This window comes from Montipora foliosa, chromosome 9 (genome assembly GCF_036669935.1).
Source record: "Montipora foliosa isolate CH-2021 chromosome 9, ASM3666993v2, whole genome shotgun sequence".
NCBI classification, from domain to species: Eukaryota; Metazoa; Cnidaria; class Anthozoa; order Scleractinia; family Acroporidae; genus Montipora; species Montipora foliosa.
Window position 1 is genome coordinate 15,629,257 of NC_090877.1, and position 12,500 is coordinate 15,641,756.

At 38.5% G+C, this 12,500-nt stretch overlaps 3 protein-coding genes across 3 annotated transcripts in view; 1 reads left to right on the top strand and 2 right to left on the bottom strand.

The window, feature by feature from the left end:
* Window positions 1-4,935, bottom strand: part of LOC137972025 (decapping and exoribonuclease protein-like) — a 7,466-nt gene extending 2,531 nt beyond the window's left edge. The window contains exons 1-3 of the mRNA XM_068818827.1: window positions 4,324-4,935; window positions 1,918-2,290; window positions 1-294 (exon numbers count right to left, since the gene is read on the bottom strand). The exon at window positions 1-294 is cut by the window's left edge and continues 2,531 nt beyond it. Of these exons, the coding sequence (XP_068674928.1) occupies window positions 1-294; window positions 1,918-2,290; window positions 4,324-4,715 (1,059 nt within the window). The 5' untranslated portion in view covers window positions 4,716-4,935. The remainder of the gene's footprint in view (window positions 295-1,917; window positions 2,291-4,323) is intronic.
* A 1,114-nt stretch (window positions 4,936-6,049) lies between these two features.
* LOC137970717 (uncharacterized) lies at window positions 6,050-9,593 on the bottom strand. Its single transcript, XM_068817252.1, has one exon. The coding sequence runs from the start codon at window positions 7,483-7,485 to the stop codon at window positions 6,376-6,378; it is 1,110 nt and encodes a 369-aa protein (XP_068673353.1). The 5' UTR covers window positions 7,486-9,593; the 3' UTR covers window positions 6,050-6,375.
* LOC137971485 (complex III assembly factor LYRM7-like) lies at window positions 7,950-9,903 on the top strand. The gene is made up of 2 exons (XM_068818304.1): window positions 7,950-8,015; window positions 9,625-9,903. Exons 1-2 carry the CDS (start codon window positions 7,950-7,952, stop codon window positions 9,901-9,903), a joined length of 345 nt encoding a protein of 114 aa, XP_068674405.1.
* The last annotated feature ends 2,597 nt before the right edge of the window (window positions 9,904-12,500 follow it).

The following is a 12,500-nucleotide window of genomic DNA, read 5'->3' on the forward strand; positions in this document are numbered from 1 at the left end:
TTCCTTCATCCAAGTGAGGAATCTGTCTAGAAAATTTAAGCAAATAGAGGAGTCCCACAAGCCTTCTTCATCCCTGACCAGCCTAGGTATTGCTAAAGTATTGTATGTTTGAAGTTCTTTGACATTGCCATGGTGATCTCGAAAGCCACATATGATCTTTGGTACACCAGCAAGGTATGACTGGGCCCACCATTTGATGAGCTTGTAGCGTTTGAAGCTGAAATGCTGGTTGTGATGATGAGGTTGAATGGAGGTCTTCAGTTCAATGTAGTTTGCTGGTGCTGCTCCATTTTTCTTGATTAGAAAGATAACATAAGTTAACCTTGAAGCAATTGAGAGTATTGCAGGAAACCAAGCCTCGGAGCATGCCTCGTTTTCACAGACCGACTTATTTTTAGATTGAATTTCCCGCGAATGAGACTCCCGCAGGAGCGCAATGACCAATTACAAGAAACTAACCTGAAGTCATAGGGTCATCAAACCGGAAGGTAGCCTAAAAATAGACCGGTCTGTAAAAATGCCGTGACATAGGGCCAGTATGGGAGTTGTAGGCTCCGGGTCATGGGTTCCTGGTATTGCTAATCCCCTTGGATAACATTAATTAAGTTTTCAGGATAAATCTAAGCTTGCCTTAAATGAGATGATAGCAGAGCTAGGACTCGGACCTTGCATCAACCTCTGTGAACTCTCAAGCACTTTCTGTAGATTGGGTTGGTGAAATTTTAAAATGAAGGAGATCTCTCCATCACTACTCCTTCTCCCTGGTGGGAGTCACGCGCCAAGGCACCATCACACTAAACTAATCAGAGGAATACCAGTAATTTCTCAAGACATGTTTAAGTAGAGCACTTAAACCATGTACTCCATCTAACCACATGATATTAGAGCCACCCTCCATACCATGAAAAAGAAACACCTCCAAAGTTAAGTCCCTGTGACCCTTATTTTTTTCACCATTTATTAACTTTTCGTTTATATATTTATAGTGTCTGGAGTGTAGTACTTCAAAAATTTTCCCTAATAGTGTATCCACATGTTTTAGCAGGCCTTTGATTTTTGGCCAATCCAGTTGAGTCCTGGTAACTAATGGCATCATGTAATTCCATTCTGAATCGTCAGAACATTCACGGAATCTGAAGGGTAACTATTGTCCGACATATTTCTATAGATTTTCAACAAGACTTCTATTCTTACACTTCTGCACATTTCTTTCTGAAGAAATGCGATCAAGTGACCTTTTTGATGTCATTAGTTACCATGGCCCAACTGGCTCGGCCAAAATTTTTTTGCGTATAAATCAAACACCCACTGACCACTGGAAGTGAGACTTAATAGATTTTACTGTGTTTAATGCCAGACAATTTTACTCAATGGGGGGTGTTTGATTTTACTCAATGGGGGGGAGGGGGGGGGAAGTGCCTCAGGAGTCAATGGGTTAACAACTTCTCTATCCACTCAAAAGCTATGTCTTCTTTAAGGACGGTGCCTACTAATTCAAAGGTATATTTGCGCAGTTTACTGAATATGGGGGAAAAGCAGATCTTAGCAAGTGTTAATGAAATCCAAAAAGAAATTTGGGGTTAACCACGTATTTTTCAAAGATAATTAATCAACAATATTTGTAAAAAAATAAAATAAAATAAAAGGCAATGTGTGGTGTTCTTTCCCAAATTGAAGTTTAATTTATTATCTCTGAAAAATGCATGGTTACCCCCAATTTTCTTTTTGGATACAAAGAGCACTTGATAAGTTCTGCTTTCTCTGCATAGTTTTGAACCGCGCAAAAATATCCCTGGGGGAGTGTATAAATAAGCACCACCCACTGGAAATCCGAGTATCTCGAGATGCGCAGAACGTATGCGCAGTAACAATAGCAGGCACCGTCGTTAAGAAATGATAAAAGTAAATCCCATTCACCTCAGCACAGCAATCCACTTCAGCACCAAACACCAAAGAATGTTTGTCAAGTCTGGTCCTGATCACAGTGATAAATGCCTCACTGTCATTGTTGGCATATTTTCCAGCTTTTCCTTTGCCATTCTGGAGTTTGGAATTCTTATCCAATGGTGAAGTGACAAAGCTTTCAAAGTTGTATCCCCAATAGCACATTTCTTTATGTTTTTCCTCCATGTTTTCCCTCTTGTGCCTGTTTTCCTCCGTTTCTACCTCACTTATGTAAATCGTTCCATTGTAAAGTGTTGCTGCCATCTGCCAGGAGTCTCTCTTTTCATAAGGAGTACACATAATTTTTGTTAAGTGCCCTCTCCACGTTATAAAATCTGTGTGTAAGCTGAAAAAAAAACAATTTTTTTTAGAAATAATATTGTCGTAAATTTTGTCCTCGTTGCAAGTATAGATGGTTTTCACGTTACGTCATTGTCACGATGTCAGTGGATGAAAACAAAAAAGGTCGCTCTGTCATTAGCTCCTTTTGTTCATCCACCAGCAATAATACTGTACATTGCAGCATGGTTATCCATGTCTCTAGAGATTGGTTGCAAACCATCTACAATGTAAGTATCAGTTACAAAAATATCTCTGCTTTCTTTCAAGGCATGGAACTTAATGTCATTAATAATATTATTCAGTTTTTATAAGAAATTGTAAAATAATGGTTTGAACTCAGGAGTCATATCATAATTAAGTAAAGTACAATTATTGTCTGGGCGAGTGTAGTCCTGACAAGGAATGTTTGAGATGACATTGACTGACGTTTCCACAACCTGAGCGGAAGTCATCTTCAGTGTCAAATGATTTGTGTAACGTCAGTAGATACTATAAGAACTCTGGGAGATGTCATTGGTCAACTTATTCGTGATGTTATTGGTCGACTGATAGTTGAGCCTAGATGTAATTGGCTGTGAAGACCAAACAGTGATTGGTGCGTTTCGATCCGTCTATAGGTTGACTGGAGTTCTTATAGTATCTTCTGACGTAGCACAAATCACTTGACTCTGAAGATGACTTCCGCTCAGGTTGTCGAAACGTCAATGTCATCTCAAACAGCCCTTCTCAGGACTACACTCACCCGGACGACCGTACTTTACTTAATTATTGGTTTTTACATGACTATTTTAAAGCAAAGACTTTCATAATTTGCTAGCCAATTTATTATCCTTTGTTTCTTTTACTCAAATGATTTGTCCTCATTTTGAAAGAAATATTGGAGATGCACAATGTTTTGTTCAGCTGGATTCAGTTAGGTACTGGTTGGGAATAAATGTAAAGCCCAAAACTAAGTCACAGACCTATTTGGCTAACTCAATGTTGTACCCAATTCAAACCCTTTGGGAATAAATTGTTTTGTTCCGGGTATTTCCATATCATTTAAATATGAATACTACATCATCAAGCAAATACAATACTCAAAGAATCTTCATCCCAGGAGATTTGAATTGGGTACACATTGAGTTAGCTGATTAGGTCTACTGAGGGTGGAAAACTTTTATCTGATAGCCTTCCCCACAAGCTAATACTACATTTCAGAATCTTTCATTTGCCCCCAATCAAGTCAACATGCTAGTTGACCAGTTGAATACATGACTGGAAATACTTTTTTTTTGATTTATTGGTATACCCCTTGTGAGATCATTGTCTGCATGCTCGTGGTGCACAGAATAGTAAGAAAGAATGGAATAGAAAGCACTATAAGAAAAGGTAATTTTGTGCAATAGACTGCAGTTGGAAGCAGGCCTTACTACTAATAGTTTTGGGTAATACAGAGACACAAAGTGGTGTTAGACAAGCTAAAAGCGAAAAAATCTCACTTTCAGGTGCAGTCCATCTCTCAAAGTACATTTGTCACCCTTGATGACAAATCTCATGGCCGGTCTAATTAATTTGAGCATAGGTCACAGGTCAGGGTACATGTTGCTTTGCCACAGATGAATAAACAGGACCAAAAGTGTCTCCTGGTCCTACTCACTCTACAAAAATATTGTTTTAGGTCTAGGGGAACATTTGGCATGGTTGGTCATCAGTGGAGCAGGGATTTTAGTCTTGACCTGTGCCTCAAATTTCAGCAGCATCCAGCTACTCTTGGCAAAAAGAAAATGGATTGCAGTACTGCAAATGACTGCCAGTCCTTTTCCATCTGATTTTCGGTGAAAATGCGGCAAGTATTATGCACTGCCAACATACGCAAACCCAGTAAAGTCGATGCAGTAAGGTGTTGCTTGCCTGCTTGTGTGACAAGTGCAAAGCAGCCCTTTTGATCGACAGTAGTTGGGAATGGGAAATCAAAGGCCGTTCAAGGTAGCAGGAAATAACCAAGATTTTATTAACGTGTTTTTCCCCTATAAGTTAGTTTACTTCCGGTTTTACCTTGGAAGAGGAGGCTTTTCTCTTGCAAACCGCTCTGATGTGGGGCTGTGAATAATTTCAAACTTCTCTTTGTGTCGATTTGTCCATTGTAACAAATGCTCCAAGCCTTCTTTTTCTCCATCGTCCCGTTTCACAAAATCTTTATAACCAGCACGAAGGTCGAAGTTTATATTGTGTGGAGGTGAGAAAAGCCTTAATTGTCGATTGTCGTCGTGAAATGACCTTTTGTCGTCAAGAGAGAAGCATCCGACCTCAGTCGGCTGACGATAGAAAGGGAGCTCTCCACGAAATGCTTCAATTGGAGAAACGGTAAAGCTGCTTTTCGTTTTCGAAGCATTTGATCGAGCTTTCTTTGCCTGAAAAATTTCTGTTTCACGAGAAGAGCTCTTCATATTTCGTGTCTGAGGTGATTCAATTTTTCACGAATGTCATTTTATCACTCATGGGATTATGGGATATTTCTTTACGGAAGGACGTCCACCGATCTCTCGGTGGAGAGGAGTACGGGTGTATCTCCTCAGGAAGGGATCCATATCTCCTTTACAAATAGCCTAGGGTATGGATAACAAAAAAAATTGAAATTGCAGAGGATTATTTTGTCCTCTTTTCCTACTACAAAAACTCTCTTAACTTTTTTAAGCTCCTGGGGATAGTTAGCTTCCTTTGCAAACTCCTTTGCAGCCGTTTTTTGTGTTGGTCCCACTCTCCCTCTTCAACTTTGCGGGGAGGGAGAATGGGACTGACACAAAAAACGGCTGCAAAAGAGCCTATGGGATACAAAAATTTGGTTTTATCAACTGAGTTGATCATGAAAATTGACCACCTTACAGAAATTCTAAAAGCTGACGTGTCGAGCTGAACATTGGCTCTCTACAAAAACTGCTCTTGAATCTGAAGGCTATTACAGGAAAATGAATGGTAACAAAACTGAAAATTAACATCCAAAGGAAAAACTCCAGATAAATCTTATTCCGCAAAAACTTGAACACACCAACATAAAGGTAGCCTGCGAACGCAGACGTATTTCCGGCGGTCGTTTCTCTCCCCCGAAAAGTAAACAACCGCCGGAAATACGTCTGCGTTCGCAGGCTAACATAAAGGGTATGCATCATGAATATTCAAACGTTGTGCATGTAAAACATAATCACATACACACAAAGCATGCAGCAATTTCATACAGATTTTCATAGTATGGAGCCATGTGTTAGCATTACTCAGACTTTGCACAATTCAGTCCTGAATTTTTTCCCCCATTTTCCTCCATGTAGTTTATACCTTCTTTAATCAGTTAAAATTATTTAAGTGTGCATTTACTGTGTGCAATAAAGATTCATATATTCATTCTAGATGCTCATGACCGTGAAGCATTTAACTCTGAGTTCAGAGCTGGAGTTTTCTTTAGTTTAAAAATTTCCTTATTATTTTCCTGCATGTGCAACTTCGATCTTATTTTTGTTCATATTTGGGCATAAAATTGGTGTCCTAAAATTCCCAGCTTTGTTGCAGGGAAAAGAGTTGCAAGTTACACTCTTTAAGGTCAAGTGCTTCTGTTCATTCTGATTGAAGGATTAAAAGAATAAACAGGTATGGATTGTGTTAGAACCACCAGGCAATGTCTTCACATTGAAGATGCAGAAAAAAGTCTTGGACACAATGCCATTGCCTGAAGAGAAAGTGGTTTTAGATTGGCAAGGAATCAATTTAACATCATGTCAACTTAGATGATAATAGAAACTGACAGAGGCTTACAGCTTTGGTGAGCCAAACATGGGCTCGAGGAGAGATGATCTGACTTTTAGTTTTCCCACTTCACTGCTTTTTCTAACCTGTGTAGCAAGTGCTAAAAGGGGAGGGAAAGAGGGAGGCAGAGCAAATACTGAAAAACAAGGAAAATTGGGAGAGGTGGGGAAAGAGTGCCACTGAATCTCGCAAAATTGTGAGCTGTGCAGGCTAGCAAACCATAAAACAATAATTTATTTAAAAAAACTTTATTTTTATAACCAATATTTTGAGCTCTGTGTATGGCTGATTTGTCCGATTCATCTCACATTTTCAGCCCTTGTCTTCATTTTCACCATCTGAGGAAGAATCATATGCAGACACCAGTGAAAGGCTTCCTGATCCAGCTTCCTTTTTAGTTTCCCTTGAATCCAACATATCTGTTTTTTGGCTAAAAATTAGGGCCTGTTCTTTTGACCACTTCACAAGTTCAGTCAGAGTCTTAGACTGTTCTCTGCTTGCGGTGGGGTAACCTGTCACTGGGTTGGAAAGCAAATGATTTGCTTTTGCCTCAACACCAGCACTCACATCACTCTGGCAATACTGATCATCAGTGTTGGGATAGTAACCAACTGCTTCACTTTGCTCCTGTGATTCACGGCTTCTTCGTTGACGCTTTTGAGGCCGATTATCACAGCCAGCTCCCAGGCGTGAAATTTCAAGTGGTCCATCATAGTCTTTAAGTACAGCATTAGCAAGCAGTTCTCTGCTCCTTTCCTGCTTTCGCTTTACAACCCAAGGATTTGGATCATCCGTCGCCCACCTTACATTTAAAATCTCATTGTGATCCAGTGACTGATTCTGCATTGCTTCCATTGCGAATTCAGCACTCGAGCGATTTTTGTATCGTACAAAAGCAACATCTTTCGATTCTAACACCCTGATATTATCGATTTCCCCCCATTCCCTGAAGTGTTTGTAAACAATTGATTGGGCATCAGACGTGACGGATACTCCACCAACGTAAAGTGTCCTCGCTGTTTGCGGATGGGCTGTAAACGAACCAACTCCGCTTTGGTCATCGCGTACATGTTCATGTCTCTCTCTCCCAAAGCAATCTTTTGCAGCCTCAAAGTTTGCAACGCATTCATTCGAAGGTAATGCATGCACCCAGGAGCATTCATATCCAAACGGACAACAACCTCTGGCAAATTTCAAACACAGAAACGTTCCGTCCCACTGTCTTTCACTTCCTTTTGTTATTCCGCTATCTTGAGCAATATTGCATCGAGAAGTGGCGTGCGCTTTTTCTCTCGAACGACCTCTCTCTCCAACGTTCTTGTTATACCAAATATTGTACGTGGTTTCGGAGGAATTGTTTGATTTTTGAGGACCAATTGGCTGAGAAATTTGCTTCCTAGCTTTTTTCAAATTGGTGGCCATGTTGATCACTAACGCGAAAAGACTGAGCAGGAGTCTAGCACCAACTAGTTTGACGCCATGGGACGAAAGATTCTTGGACTATGAGTTGACTATGAGCAGCTTGAGGTCTAAGGTAGGAAAATCTTTGGTAAATCTTAACAAGGAGAAGGGTAACCCCAGAAAGTACGTTCCCAATTCTCTCACACTCTCCTCAGTTAAAATGTCAATTTCCAAATTCCTTAATTTTTCGTACAGCAATAGGCAACTTTCACAATGGCGTCATTTGACAACAACTACCAGAATTTAGTTTGTTTTTCTTTTCTCGTTTAAATTTTGTATTCCTAGTGGTTAAGAATAACAATAGCTCTAATTACCATGAGACAAGCAAACCTGGAGGATTCTAGTACTTGTAGTCAAATGGTGTCATCATACAAATGTCCTATTTTCAGTGAACTACAAAATTAATGAATGATTACCTGGTATACATGAAAGTGTTTGGGGGATGGGCTGGGGCTGTGAACTTAAATCTAAATGCACAGGGTTTAATAAAGGTAACTAAAATAATAGTTGTTACAATTTTTTAGTTTTTAAACAAAAGAGGGAAATGATCCTTGGGTGTATCTAGACAATTTCCAGAGAAGTGTGAGGGTCATTTCTCTCTTTTGTCAAATTTAGCCCGCACTTCAGACATATACATTTCCTTTATTTTAGTTTTTAGTTTGAAACTTCAGATGGTTGCTGATGAAAAACTATTTTGTGAAGATAAGGAGTAAAATTACACTAATTAGTGAGAACATTAGTACATTAGTGACTAAAAATATATAATTAAAAATGTGAATTTATAGACAAAACAACCTATGAAATGGTTAAGCTATAACTATCAAGACTTTTACTTTGTGAATGAACATTCTTGGTTCCATGATTCAGTCCTCCTGCCAATACAGTGTACCCTTCGATATTGAAGGTTAAGGGTTAGGGTCTATTAATTAAACTTGGTTTGGGTAGTAGCTATACTGACAAAGGTATGTTCAAGTCTATTATTGTTCATGGATACAAAGGGAGATCTAGGGTTAGATGTTTGGATCCATTACCTGGGGTTGTACGATACTGTTTGCGAGCCAGCGAGCTATGTGAGTCAATATGTGAGTCGAACAACATGCTAGCCAATTGAGCCAACATGTGATCCATGGAAGCAGTCAACAATAATATTGATGATGAGAGCCAGGCGAATCAACATGCGAACCACACAGTTATTGAAAGCTAACCGTTTTAAAATGGGTGCTTAGACTTAAATACTTTATCAGCTCTATTTGAAATGGGTGCTTGGACTTAAATGCGAGGCTCACATGGCTTGCTAGCTTGCAGTTTGTAAAGACCCCATTACCTCAAGGGTTCTTGCAAAAGGTGCTGCCACAACTCTGCCAGTGGTCATTTGTTCCTAAATGGTGCTAATCGATCTTACCCCATGAAAGGTAATTTTCGAGTGCTCTTGTTATTAAGAAATGATAATTGCTATGGCATCAAACCATCTCTTCAGAGTATATCTTTTTTGTGTCATCAAAGGCCAATTTAAAAATTCCATCCAGTTCACTTTGAACAATGCTTGCAAATGGTTTTTTAGTAAACAGTGAAAATGAGAGATTCACAGTGAGTTGTACGCTCAGTGTATTGTAGGTGTGGTGGTTAGCCCACCAGACTGTTGATCCTAGGGTCACTGTTTTGAGGCCCAAGTCTTTTACTGAGTTATTTCCTTAGACAAGAAACTTTGCTGCTTACTGTCTCTGTCCACCCAGCTGTATAGATCGGTAGGTATACTTGTGACATACTGTTAGGGATAACCCTGGGATGGACTAGCATCGTAGCAAAGTGAAAGTCAATAAGGTTCCCCACAGGTATGATCTCTGTTCCAAGTAAATTTGCAGTTTTGTCTTCCAGTGTTCATGTCATCAAAACCTTAAATTTGGTAATTTCATGTTGTTCTTTCACACATTACAGCTGCAATAGAATATCTTGCCCAGTCATGGAGCTTGTGTCATATAATAAACTTTGTTACTTGAAGATTGTAAACACATCATTAATTAATAATGTTTCACTTATCTGTTTTCTTTTCATTTTGTTGCAATATTTATCTTAACATTTTAATTCATGTCATCATTTCAGGTGTTATCCTGCTACCGTTCACGACTTAAAGTCTTTGAAGGAGATCAACTTGCTTTAGAGGCTGGAAAACATAGGATACGTTCTGAGTTTGCTAAACACAAGAATGAGACTGATCCAACAAAAATATTAGAGCTTGTGGCTGTGGCAGAAAGTGCTGAGAAATTTCTGAGGTGTAATGTTCTGCAAGGAATTCAAACAGACAGAGGAACTTTCCGCTTAAAGATAACAAAGGATACTGAACTTCAAAAAAATGCTCCACGCCCAAGCATCAAAAGCTGATTATTTGAGTGCCAACATAATTTTGTGGTTGGTCTGACTGTCAGCATGTGGAAAATAAAAAATTATAATGGGCTTGGTTTTGCATTGCCAACAATATTGTCTTAGAAGAAATTATTATAAATTATAAGTAGAAATGAGTTTTGGTAATGCAACAGCAAGATGAAAATTTTGTGCAGTGTTTGTTGTAGCATTGGAGATAAAGTCATACCAATAATAATTTATTATTATTTATTTTGTTTGGTTTGGCAAGCCACATTGAATAGTTATTTTCTCTTGACAGCACATGTTTTCAGACCTATGTTAAAGTGCTCCTACAATGAAAAACAATCAGTTTGTGTATTTTTTTTCACATTTCAAAAGTACTTGCCTTGAATGCTCAACAGGCTAAATTTTTGTAGTTATTTCAAGAGGAAATCTGTTTATTTTAACTACATTCTTTTTATTGAATGGTCTGCGATTACTTGGTGCAGTTCCAACTGATAAGCTTTCAGTGATCTGCATTGAAAAGAAAGTAACATCATTTATGTACTCTAGCTTAAAAATGAAGTGTGTGAATGCAGCTCGAGAGTTTTTGGCTTTCAGATTGTCAAATTTGTAATCTGCATACTAATTAAGCAGCATTCACACACAGCATTTTTAAGCTAGTGAGTAAATGACATCACTTTCTCCTTGATCCAGCTGCCCTGAATGCTTATCTGTCAAAACCACACCAAGTAATGTTGGATGGTTAAATGGAAAAATTATTGCTGTCAAAATAAAACTGTTGGAAGTGATTACACGAAATCTTGCATTTCAAGGATTCAGCACAAAAACTTTGGAACTTTTGAAAAACGAGAAGTGATTTTTTATTGAGTAGCATTATTGTTTGTGTGGGTTGCATGTATTTGCACTAATTAAATCAGTACACTACTTTTACATGATTTTTTTCTGTAAGAAGTCTGGAATGATTAATTTAATACTTTGGGGTTTGCCCAAAATTCACTCTGACTCAAAGGTGGCAATGGTATGACAATGAATTGATTCTGTCAAAGCCTTGACAAAGCCTTAATCAGCATCACATTACTTGTGATTTACTAGTTGCTTGGCAGTAGGTGTCTTGACAACTGAAAAAGTCAGAGTCCCAAGACAGAGGCCAAAATCGGAACAAGGTGTGATGCATAGGTGCATCACACCATTTACCCCACCATCTATAAAATTATATGAATTGATTCATTTGAGTTACATGTGATTGAGATTCAGTTTCATTTTCATAGAGCACAGACCACTTTGGTGTAGTACACAATTAAAACTTTAAGAGTTTTTGTGGTAGTGCGCTGTAAGCAGCGCGTGCATAAGTCACGAAAATAAACAGGTCTGTTGGAAGCGTGCTTGAGTTTCAACAAAATGAGCCCCAAAATCACAAAAAAATTGTGACGCTGCTATAAATAAAGAATAAAGAATAAAGTAGCTGCTATTTCCAAAACGATAGAATTACCTGGTGAGAGTAAATTTTTGATATTGCAGAAACAATGGTCAACCTCAAGAGTTGGGCAATCGTGATCTTTGTGATGAATTCGCACATTTCTTGTCAAACTTTATAACTATTGAAAGAAAAGGAAAACTAACAAAAACAAAAACCGGTATCTTGCCATCGTTTGACAAAGATGCTTCACTGTTTCGCGAGTAATCACGCCGCGGTAACTTGATCATGGCGCCCGCTGAATTTGATTTCACTTTCGAATTTGCGATTTACTTGTGCAGCCAAAAGTACAATAACAAAATTGATCGTAACAAAAATCTCCCAAAATGTTTTTCGCTGATGGTAACTTTTTATATTCGCGGCTCAAAATTAATGTTGTTCTCATGTCGTAAATTTTGTTGCTCATGCCAAAATATTTTATTCTCGATCGACCGTCCTGAAAACTTCCTTGTGCTCTTCCTGAAAACTGCGTATCAATAAGGTCGGCTTTAAACCTTTGATCAACAGTGTCTCTTATTTTTCAGTGAGTGTCGGATCACCCTTTCGTTATGCTGCCTGTTGGGACTGCAGTGATTTTTATATCGGAAAAACTAAAAGACGATTGCATGACAGAAAAACTGAACATTTTAAAGCATTAATTAATGGTCATCATACGTCGGCTCTTGCAGACCTTGTTACATCAACTGGTCACAGTTTAAACTGGATTCATTTTGAAGTTTTAGCGAAAGGGCGATCCGACACTCACTGTGTATCAATATTTATTTTACATAAAGCAAGCTAACAAAATCTGTACTTTGCTTAGTTTGCATTTTTGAGCGTTAAAATAGAATTTCTGTTACAAAGTGACACCCATCCAGATACTAACCTTGCGGGAGAAGGGAAAAATTTCAGTGAACTTTTGTATTACAAAGCTGCCAGACGCTCAAATTTGTGGTGAAAAGAAGTTGTATAGAAGCCAATGTTTCTCGATTCCCTTTTATTTTCTTCAGTCTTTCTGGGTTTAGTACTTTGCTAGTAACCACATGTCTTCTCAGTAGGCTATTTACCTAAGACTTTTACCATGGCACTGCAATGATATACAATACCAAAACAATATCATGTACTGTTAGAGCTACATATTATGCAAAGACAACTTGAA

Coding starts and splice junctions, on each gene's coding strand:
- LOC137971485 (XM_068818304.1), top strand. CDS start 7,950: ATGAAAGTGTTTGGGGGATGGGCTGGGGCTGTGAACTTAAATCTAAAT. Junction 8,016..9,624: donor ATGCACAGGGTTTAATAAAG/GTAACTAAAATA, acceptor TCATCATTTCAG/GTGTTATCCTGCTACCGTTC.
- LOC137970717 (XM_068817252.1), bottom strand. CDS start 7,485: ATGGCCACCAATTTGAAAAAAGCTAGGAAGCAAATTTCTCAGCCAATT.